The sequence below is a fragment of the Microtus oregoni genome, unplaced genomic scaffold (assembly GCF_018167655.1).
Source record: "Microtus oregoni isolate MIOR12 unplaced genomic scaffold, Mior012 000000F_ref0000247, whole genome shotgun sequence".
Taxonomy (NCBI): Eukaryota; Metazoa; Chordata; class Mammalia; order Rodentia; family Cricetidae; genus Microtus; species Microtus oregoni.
Genome location: NW_024543059.1, coordinates 61037501 through 61058702, shown reverse-complemented (window position 1 = coordinate 61058702; position 21202 = coordinate 61037501). Strand labels below are relative to the sequence as shown.

Below are 21202 nucleotides of genomic sequence, written 5' to 3'. Positions count from 1 at the left end.
CACACTCAGACACAGACGTTAAAATTATTTGAGGTTTCTCGGACTTGAAAGAACTAGATTGCAAGTAATCAGATCATATTACATTTAAAGGTCGAGAGTATGGCCACACTGGGCTTTACTCCTGGAAAAAGAAAATTGATACCTTTAAGGGATGTTTACTTTTCTAACTATAGAACAGGATTCCCCACCCCCAGACCGTGTCTCATATAGCTTTCTGTTGGAGGAGTCTATTTAAAGTAAGCTATGTTTTGGCTTCTAACCCCAGGGTTAAGAGTTTCGGAGTAGAAGCGCTCTGCTGAGCATCTGTTATTAGGGTCTATGTTTAGCCCACAGCAATCTTAAACACGTGGTGCACACTACCATCTCAGCTGTGTACACTCTCTGGAGAAGTACACACAGATTATTTACTCTGCTTTGGGAAAAATCGTAGTTCATGGGGCCATAAAGGAAAGGCTGAGGTGCTTTGATAGATTACCATTAATTTTCCATGCATTACTTCCTCATTAAGGAAAAGGTTATCTATTTTCTGGTTTCTATTTTATGAAGCCATCTATTGCAGCCATATTTGGTTAACTCCTGTATGGTGAGTGTAGAGTAATTCAGACTCCAGGACTTTGAGTTTGCTTCACCCACAGGGTTGAAAAAGGGACTCCCACTGCTCCTTTGGAGAAAATCCAGACAGGGCATGATTCTACAGGGACGTGACATCAGCAGGTGGAGAGTCAGCTGGGTGATTATATCCAGGGCTGAAAACAGGTGGAAAATGCAGAGGCTGATAGCTCATCAAAGTAAGAAGGATACGTGGCATATGGCAGGCAGGGCAATGTGTGGGGCTACATTTTCTTTGAGGGAAAACAGCAACAGTGGCAGATGTTGTGTTCCAAGTATTTTTTGAGATGAACGGAAGGACACTGGCAGTTCTCAGAATAGGAGCGTGAAGTGATGACCAATCTTTGAGAACAAGAGAGAAACAACTTCGAAAATGGAGGCATGGGCTATCAAAGCTTGCCTGGAATGATTCAAAGTCCCATTGAAGACTATGGTCAGTCTACCCAAGGTGCCAGGCTTCACCATTGACCCGTGGATCCAACTGTCCTAGCTGTGTAGAAAAGGAGGCTGTGGAACATGGGTATCACAAAGCCGGCCACACTGCAGCCTGGATTTGTGGTGATTTTTCCCTTCATCAAGGACTTTTAAATGCTGGAAGTAGAGGTGTGTGTGTAGGATGCTTCCTCTTTCCGATTCTAGAGAAATTATTCTGGTTTCATCTTAGAAAGATATACATCTCTATACACTGGTATGCCAGCTTAGTGTGTTTTTATCTATACAATTTATTATTACCATATTTTATTACCACTCTTAATATTTTCCATTTATTTCTACTTTAAGTTGGATATATATTTAAACCTTATGCTATAAATAAAAAGTGTATTATGTAGAAGTATTTTATTGTTTTATTTTTAATTCTGTAGTGAGTAGTCATCATAACCATTTGATGATTATTTTTCTTATTCTATACATATTACTTTTATGATTTCTTCGTAAAACTGGGAAAATAATCCTCTTATTGAACACTCTCAGCGAGAAGTTTTTCCCTGTTTACACATATCTAAACACACTACAGGTATCTGTGAGTGACCTAAACTATGAATGCCACCTGTATATTCAAGCAGAAGTGACCTTTCGTGTTTGAAATTTTTCATGTTTGATAACATTATCAGTGTTAGGCTTGGGCAAAAGAGAAACTTATTCTTTGAGCTTTAGGAGGCTCTGCAGATCATAAACAAACACAAGCGTATAGGAAAGGCAGCCGGTTGGTAAGCCATTCAGGATTCAGTACCTCGTCCTACCATGGCATGCCCTATTATTTTAGACACCACCGTTGTTACAGTTGTTATCCTTGCTATATGAGAAATAACTCCAAGTAGATGTCCTTAAACGATAATAAATGTATGTTGGTATAGTTTCCTTAGTCAGGAACTTCAAAATGGCTTGTTTCAGTCGTCTAATTCATGAGCCTAAAGTTAAGGTTGGGTAGGGGTGTCATAGTCACTTAAGGCTTGACTGGGATGACAGGATCTACCTTTAAGGTAGTTTTCTTACAGGCTGTCTAGGTAGATGATAGTTGGGAGTGGGAGATCTGACCTCAGTAAGGCTCTGTGGGAGTCCTAATGTTGAGCTCTTCTTCTCATGAGATGGGAGACATTGAGTAGACATTGAGTAGAGAGGCCACAGCATCTTCATTAGGACAGTTTCATAAATCACATGCTACCACTTCTGTTTTCTGTGGGTGATCAACATCAGCCGTGATTGGACATGGAAGGGGTCTGTACAAGAGCAGGAATAGCAAGTATCAAAGAACACTGAAGTCCACTGAGACTTGCTCTCACCATCTCATATCACGTGGGCCTCAGCTACATTCTGAGCACGTCCTCCGTGAAGTCCTAGGAGGCCTGAGGTGACATTAATGTTGTAGACATAAATGGATTAAAATTATAATGAGGATTTGGTCATACAGAAGAAAAACAGGAAAGAGAAATGTTCAACTAATTGTATAATTGAGTAGAGTAGACTTTTACACATTGAAATTGTGGTTATTAATAATTGAAAGCTTATGTTGGCTGGTTCCCATCTGTACTCTGATTTTTTTAATCCCATGAGTCATAAAATTAATGTAATAGTAGCAATTAATACTCTTACAAATTCATGAAAATTTAGAGTCTATCAGAACCTGATATTTTAAACCTGGATTTACATGGATACTACATGCAAATTGTCTTCAAAATTTTATCATTTACCCTCTCCATTGGAAAAGAGATGAACACGAAATGCTAGCATGATAAAACTTTAAGGATACAAATTTCATAAGATTAAGGCAAAACTGTTAAAGGTAAACAAAATTTTGACCTGTTTAGCTTTGATGTTCACTGACTTCAACATGCACTAAAACAGTGCAGAAAATCCTCAAGCCTGTGTTAGGCTTATGACTCTAGGAATAGTGAGCAGACTTAATAACCCATAACGAAGTGCATGAGTGAGGATTTATCGTCTCTACTTACAGGTTAGACTGGCAGTTTTATTAGTTTCCTATTTCTGTTGCTTCATAGCAGGTACTGCAAGTATAGCAGACTGAATTCCATGGTGGGGATCCAGGCTCTGCTTAGCAGAACCCTGTGCTCACACCATCAGGTAGCATTCAAGATGCCATTGGGGCCATTATCTCCTGGAGGCCAGACTGGCTGAAAGTCTGTATCCAAGCTCATTCCAGTTCTGAGAAGAAGTTATTCTGTGGAGCTAGAGAATAGAGGGCTCTGGGTTCTTTCTAGCTTTGGGGCATAAGCCACCATCAGGTTCTATAGTCTATCAGTTTCTTGAGGTCAGCCACAACTGTGAGATTCTCCAGCAGAGCTAACTCATCAATCTGGTCAGGGATATAGCTCTTTTCACAGTATTAAGAGCTTTCCATAGGGTGTGTAGTATAACTATGCTGTTATATCGGTCACTGTTGCTCTGTGCTGTCAACAGACGCTGTCTGGCTAACGAGTGCTGAGGAGATCCACTCATCTCTATCTCCCAGAGCCAGAATCATAGACATGTGACACCAAGCTCAACTTTTCACACGGGTGTTGGGAATCTGAACCCTGATCCTTTTGCTTTGCATCAAGCACTTCATTGACTGAGCCATGTCTGGAGTCCTAATTCTCTGTTTTTAGGACAGCTTATTGAACTATAATTCACATAACATAAAATTCACTCCTTTAAATTTGATATATAATTTGATAGGTTTTGGTGCATTTAGAGTTGGGCATTCATTGTGCTTTCTAGTTTTAGGACATTTTCAGCAACCCCTCCCAAGGCAGCCTTCTTGGCACGTCCACATCCCCACTTTGTCTGTCTGAATTTGCCCACTCTGGACATTTTACATAAAGAGAACCACTTACTATGTCCCACTTTCCTAATTATCTCACCGAGGAAAAATATCAATCATCTCTAACTTATCAAATTCATGGCAATATTTTCCTCTTTTGTTTTCACTACCTGACTGTCATACATACTTTCAAATATAATGCATTAGCTCATTGTACTGGCTAGTTTTATATCCGTTTGACACAAGCTGGCGTCATCAGAGAGGAAGGATCCTCAGTTGAGAAAAATGCTTCCATAAGATCCAGCTGTAAGGCATTTTCTTAATTAGTGATCAGTGGGGGGGGGAGGAGGGATCAGATCGTTGTGGGTGGGGTCATTCCTGGCCCGGTGGTCCTGAGTTCTATAAGATGGCAGGCTGAGCAAGCCATTAACAGAAGCCAATAAGCAACACTCCTCCAGGGCTTGGGCACCAACTCCTGCCCCCAGGTTCCCGTGCTCACTGCTTTTGGTAATGAACTGTTATATGGAACTGTGGGTGAAATAAACCTTTTTCCTACCTAAGTTGCTTTTGGTCACAGTGTTTCATCACAACAGTAATAATCCTGACTAAAACCCTCATGCTGAACTTGGTGATGTATTGCAGAGTTATAAACATTTTGATACCAGTTTGATCTCCCAGGACAGTGAAAATGGGATCATTACTTGAACTTCCACTGATACTAAAGGAATATGGTTACACTATGTTCAACTACACAGTTGTTGATTTTATCCTCTAATTAAAGAATAAGAACAACTGGTTTTTTTTTTTTTGGTAGAAGTTAACTGTGTTTTAGGAGAATCATCTATTTCTTTTTCTGCTGTTAAACTATCTTCAAAACATCTTCACATAGGTACTGGGGAAGCCAATGATTTGAAGCATTCTTTCAAATAGAATATATAATGCTGACTTGCCCAAATCAATAAGTTATGAGTTTACTCGCATTTTCATTTTGTTTGACATGAATTTCAAAATGAATACATCTAAGTATTGTGATGGTAAACAGTATAACCTGTCTTTGCCAAATAGTCTTTATAAAATAGGAACCTTAGGGATGGTGGTATGGATCAGTGCGTAGAGGCATGCTTTGTGCAAGCCCAGTGACCTGAGTTTGATTCCTGGAACCCACTTGAAGACAGAAGAAGGGCACCAATTCTGCAGACAGGTCCTCTGCCCACCACATATGCACCATGGCATGTATGCCCCACTCACACTATAGAAAACACAATACATGTTCAGACCCAAATAATGTTGATGATCATAGTGATGATGAAGAAAACGTTCTAAAAGTGCATTTTAAAGTTCAGAAGAATTAATGGCACATCATTATAAAAAAACCTTCATATATAGTGGTCAGTAAGTATGTAGCTGGGTATTGAGTTATTCTCTGATAGAATTCACAGTGGGAAAGTTTGCTGCCTTGCCACCCCTCCATGCTTTTCCATGTGGAATTCTCAGGAGACAGTTCACACTGTAAACACCTTTCGTGTGCACTGTTCAAGTGTGTTGCTCCTTCCCTTGTAAAATCATACTTAAAAGACTGAGTTTTCATATTTATCCTGTAATAATGAGCTACTAGATTTAACATCGTGAAAAGATTCTGAAATTAGACTACCTTAGTTTGCAGCCTAACCATGAGCCAAGAACTTACCTTCCCTGTACTTTAATTTCTTTAGATACAAAGCGAAAACATTAGGATCCATGAAATAGACCTGTTCTGAAGATTAAATGTACATAAATTACACTGTGTCTAAAGCCCAAGATAAGGAAAGTGCTTGCTAATTGTCATCTCTGGTTTAGGGCTAGGGACCACATGGGACAGCAAAGGGAGCTGATGAATTATTCACTCTTGCGTATGTTCCCTCTCATTCAGTGACTAGGTAGTGACAAAAATTCTATCTTTGCTATTTTACTCTTCTTTGTATATTATGAGGTATATGAAATAGTGTTTATTAAAATATAGAAATGTGCTGTTTTTAAAAATTATTGAAATTTAATCCAAAGACTGGTTACAGATAAGGGTTTAAGAAATTGATGTTCTTCCTGTTTTATTGTGTGTGTGTTTGTGTGTGCATGTGTGTGTGTGTGTGTGTGTGCATGTGTGTGTGTGTGCATGTGTGTGTGTGTGCGTGTGTGTGTGCTTGTGTGTGTGTGTGTGTGTGTGTGTGTGAGCTCACACATATGCACTCACATATATGGAAGCGAACAAGAGGTATCATTCTCAGTGGCCCTCTGCCTTGATTTGATTTTGTTGTTTGAGACAGGATTGCACATTGGCCTGGAGCTCACCAGCTTAGCTAGGCTAGCTGACCTGGGAGCCTCAGGAATCTGCCTATCTCTGCCTCCCCAGCACCAGGAGTGTGCACCATTGTACCACCATGCCATGGCTTTTTCACATGGATTGACGCAGCCTGCATCCTGTCAACTTACTGTGTCCTCAGACCCAAGGAATACATAGTTTCTGTTACAAAATTGTAACACTCAGCACTCTGTATCCATGTTAGAGTTGTGTAGCTTGATCTTCTGTGAGACCCTAGCAGTGGGAACAGAGCCTGTCTCCAACTTTTTTACTGACTTTGGAAACCCTAGTACTCAAACTGGGTCACTATGCGCAGCCTCAATACATGGGGAAATGCTTAGTCTTACTGCAGCTTGATATGTCATGTTTTGTTGATACCCGTGGGAGACCTGCCCTTTCCTGAACAGAAATGGAGGCAGAGTGGACTGGGGGAAGGGAACAAAGGTGGGTGAAGGTACTAGAAGGAGAGGAGGGAGGGAAAACTGGTGGGATATACAATAAATAAAAGAAAAAAGTTATAATGAAGAAAGGAAAAAAAAGAAAAAGAAAAGAAACCAGTGAAACGAGCTCTCTGTATATTTCAGCTTTGATGGCGGTATTCTTCCTTTCTCTGCAGGGTTTTCCGGGTGACTTTGGAGACAGAGGCCCTGCTGGTCTGGATGGTAGCCCTGTAAGTACCTTGTGATGGGTCCAGCCTGACATTCGAGCATCACTCACGCTCTGCAACAAGTGCATTGCATTCTTGTGAGCATGTTTGCAAACAGCACAGCTGCACAGTTTCCATGCCTCCGTGCACACTCTAGTCTGCCAGTTCTCAATATGAGAAATAACCCCAGGTTGTTTGGGAAAACCCCCATCGTGGCAGGTAGTCATTAAAATGAATCACTTTAGCCATGTTTGGGTGAGTTGGATAAATATGACCAGGACACTGACCTTCATACGTGAAGGCTCTAACCATGCTGCTCAATTATGGACAGAGGTCTTTCACTTGGGTCATTCGTGTGTCACTGTTCAGACTGGAAAACATTCCATAATGTTTCCATAATAACACATCACATTATGATTTTTCTGATAATGAAATCAAGTATTGTTTATGTTTTAACATAAATATAAAGGTAGAGAGATAAAGCATTATTTTTAGCCATCTGAAGAAACTCTTCTAAACTCTATATCCTAACCACCTATCTTTTCATGCAATATACAGACCAGTATTTCTGTAATGTTGATTACTGATTGCATCTTCCTCTTTTATGAAGCATTTAGAAGACATAGAGAATTATATGCCCTAAACTAGAGGGCAGTTCTAACATCTCAAAGCACATTTGTAAGAATAAAGTAATTTATGCTTTTCGATGGAAGTTAATTTTGAAATTACTTCCTGGAAATGTGGCATCGTTTCAGAAAACCCCTCAGCAGATTGGAATCATAATGGATGCACTTTTTATTTTTTCTTCCATCATAGGGGCTTGTAGGTGGCACTGGGCCTCCTGGATTTCCTGGTATTAGAGTGAGTATCACTAACTGTCATTCCTATGAAATGGTTTATTGTATAATTTAAATTTCTAGATGTGCTTTAAAAGCTTGGTCAAATGAGTTTTCAAGTCATTGATTAAACATATTTCTCAAACAGATAGGAAAATTAGACTAGTAGAATGAATCGAAAAGGTAATTGTTGCTTTCGTGGTAAGCTAAAATGGTTTTATTCTATAGATTAATGTATATATATATATATATGGATAAATTTGTAACTGTCCTGTTAAAGGACATTAGTGAGACTCAGTTTCTTCCAAAATATAAAATATTGAAGAGCCACTTACTGTGGGAATCATCTTATAACTCAGTTGAAGACCAACAGATGCTGGTTTTTCTACCACTTGTGGTTTTCCATGCTGTTGGCCACCATAATTTGATTTGGCAGGCATGGTTGAGAAGCCCAGAACTCAGTCCTTTCTGTAATGCAGTCATGTGAGCTCTTCTGAATTGGCTGCTGGCTCCTTTGTCTAACATAATGAAGACATGCTTTTGGTGTCTTTCTTTGAATCAGAAGTTTATAGCTTTATGGGCTCCTCTTTCCTTCACCCTGGTGCTAAACCCCAGGCACCCTCATTATGTTCCCATGCATCTTCTGTCTGTTCCACATTCTCCCAGAAGGGTCTCAGGTAGCAAAGGACCTTCGGATTCCCCTGATGAGCTGAAACTCTCCAAAAGTCAGCATGCATTACTGTTTAGAAGGCTGCAATTTTTCAGGACAAGGATTTGACACACGATTTCTGGTGTGCCAATACCATGATTCTGCAGTTGGTCCCCCATTTTCACCACATACTCTTCTGCTTTAGTGAGTTCTTCATAGCATTTTTCCCAATATCTTCTGGTCCTAGTGCTATTTCTTCTAGAGTCACAAAAATAGTGAAATCATGCATTCAAAACACACTCATTTGAAAATGCCAGATGAAGCATCTTGAGACAAATTTCAGACAAAATTTAAGAATGCTATATTGTCTGTGGAAAAAATGGCACAAAGCATGTCTTTTTGTTTATAAAATGTCTCTCCACCATTAGATAATTTCTGAACAATTCCCAAACACAGAAATGTAATGTGTTTTTAAAACTAAGGTAAGCTTTAAAGCTAAGAACTTTGAATAAAGTAGCCACTACAGTCGCATGAGCGATGGTTTCCTATTGGCAAAGTCGGGATGGCGAGCAGTGATGTATTGCCCTTGAATATTTGTGAAGCTGGAAAGCATGACCTTGGCTGCTCTCAGTCCCGTATATTTCAGGATTAAACACGTAGGGAATAATTTGTCTCCAATGTACTTCACAAACCCTAAGGCTCTTCCAAAAGAACCAGTGTCATGTTTTCCGTTCTGAAATCTGTATCATATAAATGTAGACTACTGTCCATGCAGTAAGGAAGTGTTGGAAACTAGACCTCCAGAAATTGCCATATAAAATAAAAATATATTTTAAAGTTAATTCCTTCAGTATCCACTCTACGTTTGATATCGAGACTATTCCATCACAGTTATTAGGGTGAGTCTGGGATGGGTGGAGAACGGCGCACACGTCTGCTGTCCGCTGGTTACTGATTAAGAGACTCGGGGAGACGTATGCTAAAGGCATTTGGTACTGGTCACTGTATTTTCAAAGACTCGGAACTTGTCATGAGGAAAAGCATCCTGGCTGAGTGCAGGATATAGAGGAGGAAGAGGAAAAGGAGGAAGCGGATAAACACAGAAGGGGTCTGGACGTGTGGTGGGTAAGGCCATGACGCTAGCTAAACTGAGTGATATGTTTAGAATCTCAGAAACAGAAGTTTTTGTTTGGTTGTTGCTTTACTTTTGGAGACATGGTTTCTCTGGATGAGAGCCCTGATAGCTAACAAGCTCACTGGGAAACCAAGGCTGTCCAGACTCTTAAGTGCTGGAGTTACTGGCACAGCCACGACACCAAGCTTTGAACTTTGTTCTTTGTTGTTTTAGAGCTGTCCTCTCCCTATGTTGCTATGCTGCCCAGGCTGACCTTGAATTCTCCAATCCTCTCGCGTCACCCTTCAGACTATCAGGAGGTGTAGGCATTTGATAGGAATGGCTACACAGACAACGGTCTTAGCATTTGGAAACTTTTGTCAGAGACTGAACCAAAGTGATTATCAGGACAGGGAGTGACAAGGAAGCCAGGAGAGTTGAGGAGAAGGAAATTGGGTCACAACCCAGACATCTATCCTCTCCTGCCCAGCTACTGGCCATTCTGCTCTTTATTAAACCAAACAGATGGTGCCTTAGGCAGAGGAGGTAAAACAGAGACACATCTTCACAGTGTACAAAAAGATCATCCCCCAACAGCTAACTCATGAATAAAATAGAAAGCTAAGATGGTTGATTAGTATATTTGACTATTGGAGGGGAACTTGGCACTGAATATTTCTACAAGCTGTTACCCATCTGAAAAATGCTGCCAAGTGGATGACATGGGCAGAAAATATATAGAGCTCAGAGTATGGAAGGGTCTGATTAGAGTAGACTTGGGTAGAATCAGGAGGCATCAAAAGAAAGACAAGCTGCTTAGAGTTTTAAGAGTTGAGTATTGTTTTAAAACAGAAGGAAAGTTGCTGAAATGGGCAAAATGCTTTCATTTCATCAATGTTTTTTAGCTGTACCATACCCTCTTTCTAGTTCTAATGAGTACTTAATGATATCTTTCTTACCTTTTCTCAGGGAAGTGTTGGTCCTGCAGGACTGATTGGACCCCCAGGAACTGCTGGCTCAATGGTATGGCTCTATTTGCTTATTAATACTTCTCTATAATTTATTCATGATGTCACAAAATATCACCCTTTGTATTTTTAGGGCCTCTCGGGAAATAGAGGACCACCTGGAATCAAAGGTGATAAGGTGATTTCAATATTAACATTATCACAGAGATAATTCCTCACCCCAGTTGGTTACTTTGTTCATGTCAACAGAAATTATTAAGTATTTTGTTTTTATTTAGAGGGTATAATTTGTAGTTTACTAGTTTTCTAAGAAGTAGGGAAACCCATAGAGTTTCTTCTATAATGAATAAGTGCCTTCCTGTGTATTTACCATGCATATAATGCATTGTCTTTCTGTGATACTGTGCTTCTAGGGCGAGCAAGGCATGATGGGAGAGCCAGGAGAACCTGGGTATCCTGGAGACAAGGTATCTTTATACCACTCACTTGTTAAAAATGAAGAACCAAAAACATTGATTCAAAGAAAAGGAGTACTTATTACTTCAGCCATGCATTCTTAAGGATATGATATCGATCTGATTTTTAATTCTAATATATACCCATCAATATGTTTAGAAGTATACAAGTAGAAAGCTTTCTTTAATATAATATTTCTCTCCTAATTTCTTCTCCTAGGGCACCATCGGGTCACCAGGACCTCCAGGGATAAGAGGAAAGTCGGGACCCTCAGTAGGTTTGCACCTTCGCTTTGTTTCCTGTGATAAGCAGAGTCTTGGTGCTTAATGGTGTTAGAAGGATCTAGGATGTGAGGTAGATGCCTACCAGCCCTATGTTCTCTCCTCAGTCTTAGAGAATCCCTGGCCCACAGGTTCTCAGCATGACTTCCATAGCATGACTCCTACCCTAGGTCAACGACAGAGTCATAAAGACAGTGAAGAAAGTTTAGGTCAATATAGACCTCTGAATGTTTAAATTGATAATGGTCTTACCTAAGTCTAATTCTTTATGAAGTGCCAGGCAGTGTTATAAGGGTTATATATCTGATTCAATAGTCACAACAATCCTATGAAGTTGGCACTATTTATTTTATAGATGAAAGATGCTGAGACAGAGAGTTAATTAACTTGTGTGAGGTCCACAGTCAGTCAGTGGACACTTGAGCAAACCTAGGTAATGAGACATGCCACAGAACAGGCTCCTAGTCATGACACTGTGCTGGTTTAGGGCTTAATATTTTAAGGCTGTTTTAAGATGTTAAATCCCAGCATGCAGCAGGTTGATCTCTGAGTTCGAGGCCAGCCTGGTCTACAGCATGAGTTCCAGGACAGTCAAAGCTGCACAGAGAAACCCTATCTCAAATAAACAAATAAAAAAATAAAACATTAGTGTTGCTTATAGCTATAAGTAAGTGGTTATAGATAGAAAAGTGGATATAGAATTAAATACACAATAACGTATTGAAATGATGTTTTCTTGAGCACTTTACTGTGCCCCCTCTGATTCCAACCCTTCTCTCAGGAAGCAAGGTTACTCTTCAGAACCTCGCATAATCCATCCAGAACTTTACAAATATTTCTCAGGAATTACTTAATTCAAAGAATATTTTTGGGGGTCTGTCCAATGACATGCCAACGGATGACCTATTTTCATTTTCATTAATCTAATTAACCACATGCTCAAAGCTCCTGCCCAGAAGTTGGATCTCAAAAGATCTTCAGTCCCTAATAGGGCAGGAGAGTCCGTCAAGAAGACAGCCAATGAATCGAAGGAACCAAAACTGAGCAACAGGGACTTCCTGGTGTCTGAGGCGATGGGAAAGAAGGCTAGAGCCTTTCTTTTTCTTCCTTTTTTATATTTTGAAGGGTTTTCAAAATCCTTTGATAGAAGCCAGTTATCTAACTGAGATACTGATAAATAAACCCAGTGCTATTTTCACATGCCCTACAGTTCATATTGTCAGAACACTGGGGGCAAATTCAGGCTCACATAGCCTAATCACTGTTGAGTTACTCAACCTCTGATCCAGTTCATTTCATAGTATGCTCATAGCAGCAGAAATGAGTAACGAGACTAAGAGATAACAGCATGGGTTTAAGACCCAGCTCTGACGTTTGATCTTCTATGACCTTGGGTAGCTAATAATCACAATAGCCAATTTCGTGTGTTTAAGATGAAAGCCAGATTATTTTAGTGCTTGTGAGTATTTTTCTTGTTTACTGAGACTTTGCTATGTGTTGCCACTATGTCCGAGGTCTAAACGAAGAGAAGAGTATTTTATATTTGACATACTAACCTAATTATTTGTTCATAAAGGAAATCACAACAAATGCTAATGGAAGTTACGGTGAGGGATGAAAATTATCTGAATGAGTTTTCCTGACTCATTGTCCATCTTTCTGTACTATTCTAATATAATAATTTAATGTCAGTGGGAATTCCATTAGCAGAGAGATGGTTGAGCTTTTGTTGCTTTACCAAACTTTGAAAAATATATGCTTTGAGCTCAAGACAGTTTAGACTCTCGGTTGATTTTATCAAGGGCTGGGGATATGACTGAGCAAGTAAACTATTGGCTGTGCAATCTGAGGGCCTAAACTCAAGCTCAGCAATGATGCATGTGTGCTGTGATGGGGGGGGGGGGAGGCGAGAAAGAGGGTCCTGGGGCTCGTTTGCCAACCAGCCTAGCCCCAAGTCAGTGAGCAAGACCCAGGTCCCCATGAGGGACCCTGTCTCAAAAGATATGGTAATGATGCCTCAGAATGACACTCAAGACTGATCTCTGACCCACACACGCATGCACACACACACATGCATGCGCGTGTGTGCGCTCGTGCATGTACTCACTCATGCACAGACATGCATGCACATGCAGTCTTGCACACACATGCATACCCATATGAACACACACATAAAATATATTAGTGAAAGAACCTTTTCTTTGGTGCCTAAACTCCTTCATATCCTACTAATACCAAGGTATTTGACATGAAAAACTTCTCCAGTAAAGATACGAGACTCCTATTTTATGAAAAAATTTTACACAGAATCAACCTACTTCTTAAGAGAACCGCCGCCACACGTGCTCATACAAGTTTGTGCCTACCTAACAGCTTCATCTGCTGCTGTGGCCGGAATGACTCCTGAGGGTGTCTTCCTTGGTCCTAGATTTAGTTTGCTGTCATCTTGGATTTTACTGGTTGCTATGGTTGCTTACAAGTGGATCTGAGTTATAACATGAAAGAATATTTTCCAGATGTAGGCACAGACTGATGGGGAAGGTGTGTGCCTTCTGGAACAGGAAGGGCTTTGTTCAGTAAGTTCAGAAATCAGGGAAAGCTACCCCTCTGGAAGGGTCAGGAACTCTCCTCCCCCGAGCGAGAGAAAGCAAAGACTATTGTGTTCTTAGCAGCTGTATGTGTGTGTGTGTGTGTGTGTGTGTGTGTGTGTGTGAGAGAGAGAGAGAGAGAGAGAGAGAGAGAGAGAGAGAGAGAGAGAGAGAGAATTCTGCTCTTTTTGTCTGCCAAGTGATTCCCCAGTATTGAACTTAGGCTACAGAGCTTGGGAGCAAGTGCTTTGGCCACTGGGCCATCTTGCTGGCCCACTGACCATTTCTGTACTAGAAGTTTCCTTATTTATAGATATTCACTTCCCACTGCTCCATTCTGTAAGCTACTTGAAAATTCTTCATAAAATGTTTTATAAAGGAAAATTGGCATCCACAGAAAGATGGTGACTTAAACTTTGTAAAACAAATAATTATTATGGAAGATTAATAAAATTGCTCCACAATTTATTTATTTATTTTTAACATTTACTTGCCAATCAAATCAAAGGCCTGAGGATAAGCTTTTTTTTTTCCCCTTGGGTGCTTCTAGTTTGCGTCCTAATCGGGTTTTGCCACTAGAGGGCCCCAGTGAGACCCACCCCATCACTCTAAGGGAGGTGCTTGTCCCTTTTAGATTTAAGATGCCCTCATACACTGATTCAAATGCTTTACAAGTTTCTTTCTGCCATTTGAAAATGGGCCTTTGCCCAGACTATCTAGTTTCTAGTGTGGCAGCTGTTCTGACTCCTCCCTCTTACGTCAGATGCGTTCGTACTGAGAAAGCTAAATTACAGTGGTTGAGAAATGGGTCCCTGCATGATGTCTCCTGCAGCCCGATGTCATCTGAGGCCTAGTTTAATAAGATGAAAAGCTTACATGGCAGCCGAGAGCAAAGGCAGACAATTCTGCAGTTTTCTTATGGAAGCCAGAGTGCCCCTGTATTCCTTTCTCCTGGTCTATGCTGTTCCCCCGATGCCTTCCCTGGCTGCAAGTTCAAACCACTCCCATCAACCTTTAATTCTAGGATCAAAGTGATCTGGGAATTCAGGCAAAGCCAGGCAAGGAGCGCAGACAGGAAGTGGACAGCCCATCACTATGACTTTGGTTAATGTCCATCCCTTCTGTGTGTCCTGGCTCTGCAGTGCCCAGACACTGTCTCGTTTAACCTCACAATGACTCTGAGAATGTTAGCCTTGCCATTGTCCTCCCTGTCTTTTTGATGGGACAAGGGAGATTTGGAGACACCTAGCAGCTAGGATTTCAACCCAGGTGAATCACAATTATTCTATCAAGCCATTTACAGTAGCAAAGAGGAGAGAAATTTTTCAGACGTGTCCTGGGACTCTGATTATAAAAAGCAAACCCAGGGGCTGGAGAGATGGCTCAGAGGTTAAGAGCATTGCCTGCTCTTCCAAAGGTCCTGAGTTCAATTCCCAGCAACCACATGGTGGCTCACAACCATCTGTAATGGGGTCTGGTGCCCTCTTTCTGGACTGTAGGCATACACGAAGACAAAATATTGTATACATAATAAATATAAATAAATAAATAAAATAAAAAGCAAATCCTCTTCTATAACTCTGCATTGCTTCTTTATCAACCTGTCTCTGGAAAAACATACACATACATATATGCACACACACATGCATACATATAGACGTGTATATACACATACACACATACGTACTCACTCATACATACATGCACACACATATACGTACTCATACATGCATGCACACACACATACATACTCACTCATACATACATGCACACACACATACGTATTCACTCATAGATGCATGCACACATACATACACATGCACATAAGCAGACGTTCATCTGCACATACATGCACACACACATGTAAGGATGTGCATTCACATATACATCCATATGCGCACACACATGTAAGGACATGCATTCACATATACATCCATATGCGCACACATGCACATTTTCACGGCTATACTTTTCTTGCCTGAGGTACTTGACTGATGGGTTAATTTGTTGGTGTAGTGAACAGAAGCAAGTGTATTTTGCACCATGGACATTATATATAAGTAATTTTCACCATGGCGATGTGATGATTGTGCACGAAGCCTGAAGCCAGGGAAGGCAGCTGATGCTCTTGGGTGATGACAGCAAGTAACACAGGAAGAGGAATCTGAAGCCCTTTCAAATTAAGTCTCTGGAACGTCATGACAACATAATATACCAAATGCTGTTCAATTGCAAAATGCCAGTTTCCACTTTCAGTTATATTTGTTAATATTCTTATTTTGATTTTTCCTCTCCTCTTTTAGGGACAACCAGGTGACCCAGGACCCCAGGGACCATCTGGCCCTCCAGGACCAGAGGTAAATCAATGATTAAAAGATAATAAATTTGAAGCAAAAGAAATGATGAAAATTAAATTTCTTTTACAAAACACTCTTTTCTGTGGGAAGCCTGAGAAAGATTCTCTCTCAAGTTTATCAGTGAAAAGCAGTTTAGACCGGGTTTGTTCCATCAGAGATCCTAAGGAACAGGAGATTAAGTATGAGTTGAAGTTCATGGGACACTTTCAAGCTTCGAATCCTTCTCACAATGACAATGAAAATTTAATCTAAATTTATGTTCATATGTGCTTAGCCAGAAGGTACTTGAGTCTAATGTTTGCCAGGCCCCTGAGCTGTGACCCTCCTGGAGGGTCAGGTGTAGCTCATCTATGCTGTATCACGGTTTGGGAACACTTTGTATTCCAGGGTTTTTATTAGAGACGCAAACTCCGGACTGTCCATTTTTATTCTGATGAAATCCTACTCTTTTGTGCATAGCTGGCCAGTGATGCATAGTTAAGAATTGTAAACAATTAGGGCCATAAACCCCACTGAATTAGTAGTAGGAAATGCTTCCAATTCTTGCTGAACACATGTATAATTTGGACTTCATATCTAAAATAAGTGCAATTAGGCTTATAGCAGACATATCAAGTTTGTTTGTATAGTCCTTAAAATGTTGAGTTTGGCTTCATGCTTGATACGGAATCTCTTTCTTGAAAGCCTCCACAGAGCAGAAACTGTGGCAGTAAAGCGTTCTTGAATCATTTCATTAATTCCAGACGTTGTGTGTGAGATAAAGCTTTTGTGTTTATACACCCCAAGTCCAACTCAGAGTAACAGATGCAGCAACAATGCCGAGAATATAAGTTGACGTCTGAATAAGTAAACCAGAGAACTAACCGCTCCCTAGTGGCGGAGCCCTAGGCAGGTCCCAGGACAGGACTGGGCAATGGCTTTGCCCTCTGTGCAGACTACAGGTCTTATTCCACAGCTACTCTTCATGGGTTGGTGACTTCTTTAGTTAACGGCTACAGTCTTTCTAATTTAAAACACATTCACCGATGGCAGATCAAACACCTGGTTTTGTTGATGAGGAAGCAGTGGGGGTGTGAAATGCCGCAGTGTATCGATGCTGCCCTGAGAAGAACGTTGTTTTGAGTGAGCAATTAGAGCTGGAGGTTGACAAGAGTTTGTCTCTTCAAATGAACCCAGCATCTTTTATTCCATCAAATTTAACGAAGCTTTTCCGGAACAAACAGGGTTTGCCTGACTCCTTTTCCCCAGGATACAGACTCTTGCCGCAAGGGAATTATTTTAAATGACTATTGTTCTTAGTCCACCTGCACACTGTTGTAACTGAAGTTATTATGAGTAGCATCTGCCTCGCAGAGGGCAGCTTTATTTCCTGTATCGCTATTATTTTAATGATCTTGTTTTGCATCAAGCATGGCTCTGGGTGCACAGATTAAGTCTTTCCCTACTGCCTCATCATCCAAAGATGTTCATTCTTCCCATTTCTTAGAAATTTTGTCATTTTTTCATCTGCAGTTAAAAAACACTGTCTTCGTTATCTTTAACTCCATGTTGCTTTTAAAAAGATCCTGCCAGCCAACGGCTCTGTGCTTCTTTGTGGTCTGCTGTATTTCCCAGAGGTGTTACTCGTAGTCTCTCAAGGTTTAGGACAAGGTCATTTGGAGCAATTTAGCAATGATAAATTCTAGCTCATAAGATGGGTTGCATATGTTCCGGGATACAAGGAACTGTTATGCAGCAGATGTTTGGGTCTTTGGCTCTTACGGTTTTTCTTTCCACTCTCCTGCCTTGCTCCCTGAGCCTTAGGTGTATGGGTTGTGTTTAAAAGTATCAGTCAGTGATGGGCACCCAACGGTTTGTTGCTCTCTGCATTTGACTAGTAATGGATTTCTATGACACTTTCCTCTGCTGGAGAAAGAAGCTCCGTTGATGAGGGGTGAGAGCTACACCTGTCTGTGAACACAAGCATGGGTATTCAGAATGAAGGTGGGAATTATACCCAATCAGGGCTTTTTTTTTTTTTTAAAAGTTGATTCTTTGTGGGTTTCACACCATGTATCCCGATCCCTTTCATGTCCCTATCCCTCTGCCCTTGCAACCTCCCTGTGAAAATGAAATATAAAACAAAGCAAAACTAGTTAACTAACATACAAAAAGAAAAAAGAAAAAGAAATGCATCAGTGTAGAAGCTGCAGCGTGACAGTGAGCTGGACCCTTTAGTCCATACAACTTTACATGTAAGTGTGCATTGCAGTGAGTCTTTGGTCTGGTTCGAGGCCCCTGGCTTCTGCTTTACCTTGGATGCTGGGCCCTCACTGGGGCTCCTCTTGGATATTCTGTTGTTACCTTATGCCTTGGAGATCCTGCAGCCTTGAATCTGCAGGTAGGTCCGACCCCTTCATGTTTCAGCATAAACTTTAGACTTTTAATGTAGCTGGGGATTTAAGAATTTAAAGAATAATTAGTGGCAAATCAAAGCTAAAATGGTTTTCTTTGCATAATAGATGAATTTTCTCATCTGTAAGTTCTTAGCTGTCAAGTTTATGGTTATCCCATCAGCTTCAAACAAAGATTTCTAAGCAAGGAGATGGAATTCCGGGGCTTGTGCTTTCTGCAGTGTGTGTCATGACAACAGAGTAGTTGGTTCTGAAGGAGGAGGGGTTACAGGAGACCAGTTAATCCTTCGAGTTGCTTGGAAGGATAAATGTGATATAGACAAGGATTAACAGTGAGGTTGTATGACCTCGTCTGTGAAAGGTAAGGATGATTTCGATAGAAACACAAGGAACGTAATTTGCAACATTTGAACCACACAGTTTGGCTCCGTCAACTTGTGAGAGAGGGTATAGGGTTATAATACATATGTCTAAATGACATATAATTCATATGTCTACTTAACCAGTTGAGGAAAATGTGGATCATGACTCTAAAATGGAAACTAAAAGCAGAAGAAAAAAAAGGGAAGGTCAAGGTGTTGGAAATCAGATCTTGGGTTTTGCTCTGTTAGAACGGAAATGTTTGTAGTACATACAGATGAATCTCATGTTTATATAAAGACCACAGTCCTGGGGTTCAGGAGAGAAGGAGGCAGGCAGTGATAAAACACAAGAGTCAGCACCCCTAGGTGTTACATGAACCAAACTCAACAAGTGAAGCCATTGACGGGGAGCTTATGAATCTGGGTTTGAAAATAATGAACCCGTTTGCCTGTGTCCCAGAAATCGGCCTGCTGTGGTTATAGTACAATTAAAGGGGCTTTGCTTTAGTTTTCCTTTACTTAGGTTTGTGCTTGTCTATGTGTGTCTGGGTGAGTGTATGTGTACATATGTTTGCATGTGCCCACAGAGGTCAGAAGAGGGCAGTGGGTTCCTTGGAGCTACAGGAATTTTATAAGCTGCCCAAAGTTGGTGCTGGGATCTGAACTCTGGTCCCCATGGTTTGGGCAGCAAATGATCTCAACCACTGGGCTGTGTCTCAAGCCCTATAATTAAGTTTTAAGTTAATGATCAAAGGGCAGTAAAATAAATTTTGGTGACTAAAATGCACATTTCTGAGCATTTAACAATTTAAACGAAAAAACCACAATGTGAATTAGAAAATGTTTAAAATCGGATGAGAACAGATGACCATAACAGAACCCGTAAGTAGCACAGCTAAAACTGCACACAGACAAACTTCTGTCCACAAAGCAAGGAAGATATGATGAGTTCTGAGAGCATCCATATGGGGATGGAATCCAAAGGAGAAGGACTGGAAAGAGATCAGCAGGGTTGGACTAAGTCATCAGAGCGAAGGGACTGTGTATGAGTGCGATTTCTTGGAAGCCTATGTAGGGGGTGACTGAGCCTCTTGAAGACAACGTCTCAGTCGTATTAATACTAGAATGTGAAAGGACTTCTCACACCCCCTCAATGCAAGGCCCAGAGACCTTTGCAGAAGAGGAGGCAGAAAGATCGTAAGCGCCAGAGGAGGAGGGTCACGTGACTTTGAGGAACCAGTGTTTCCCAGGAACACAGGGGAAGATGCACACAGGAACACACGGCAGTTATGACAGAACGCACGAGACCTGCCCAAGCTCCACCCAGAGTCCCAATATAGACATGCAAAGGTAGAGATGGTCCCAATAGCTGTCAGTTCCTGATAGCTGCTGACCCAGGGACAGTCTCTGTGACCCAGGTGGCTGACCACACACCACAGCAGTTCCCAATCCCAAGACTAGCTGGGCTTGATGGGAAGAGAAGAAAAGAGAGAGAGAAGTCATCTCAAAGTCACGTGGTAGGAGTGGGGGGATTGAAAGGGTGGCTAGAGGGGGAGCGGAGAGGTGAATATGCTCAAAACACATTACATGAAATTCTCAGAGTTAATAAAAATATTTTAAAAGACTTTTTGCCCCCAAACACAGCTACTGAGTGCCACAGATTTTATTGTATGGACTTCAGATTTGAATCTAAACACTGCTAACCAAAGTTATGAAATATCAGTTTTATGAGGTGCCTCTTCCGCAGACAGAAAGGTACTCATTGTTCAAATAAAGCATAGCAACTCATGATATTAATGCTGTTTCCATTTTGAGCATACATTGATATCTTGACACCAAAGCAGAATTCACTTGCAGTGATGCTAATGTATCACTAAAACGGTAGATCTACATAGAGACTTGTGTGATGACTTTTGTTAATTACTATGTCTAATATGAACAATGAGCTGTAGCTGCCACCACTATGATGCCACTGTAGGCAGAAGCCACGACAACTCAGAGAGAGGGTTAGGGAGGGAGTCAGGGAGGAAGAGAGAGAGAAGGTAAAGAGGGGAGAATGAGCCTGTTTTGTTTAAGATCAAAAGTTAGCAAAGGTTTAGGTGGGGCAGTAGCAAGAGTGTATCTGATTCATGCTTTTTGAAAACATTTATTTTTCTAATATTTTGAGAGACAGGACTGGATGGGGTCGGGGTGTGGAGCCCCTATGAGTGCAATTGTCCGATGAGGCCAAAAGAGGGAGATGGAAATCTTGGGGTTGGAATAGAAAAGTTGTGAACAACATGGGTGCAGAGAATCCCCCTCAAGTGCTCTGGAAGGACATCAAAAGTTCTTCATTCCTGAGCCATCTCC

At 40.9% G+C, this 21202-nt stretch overlaps 1 protein-coding gene across 1 annotated transcript in view; it reads left to right on the top strand.

Moving 5' to 3' along the window:
• Col24a1 (collagen type XXIV alpha 1 chain) overlaps window positions 1–21202 on the top strand; it is a 228645-nt gene that overhangs the window by 36806 nt on the left and 170637 nt on the right. The window contains exons 13-19 of the mRNA XM_041678738.1: window positions 6820–6873; window positions 7666–7710; window positions 10418–10471; window positions 10550–10594; window positions 10830–10883; window positions 11092–11145; window positions 16045–16098. Coding sequence (XP_041534672.1) covers window positions 6820–6873; window positions 7666–7710; window positions 10418–10471; window positions 10550–10594; window positions 10830–10883; window positions 11092–11145; window positions 16045–16098 — 360 coding nt within the window. The remainder of the gene's footprint in view (window positions 1–6819; window positions 6874–7665; window positions 7711–10417; window positions 10472–10549; window positions 10595–10829; window positions 10884–11091; window positions 11146–16044; window positions 16099–21202) is intronic.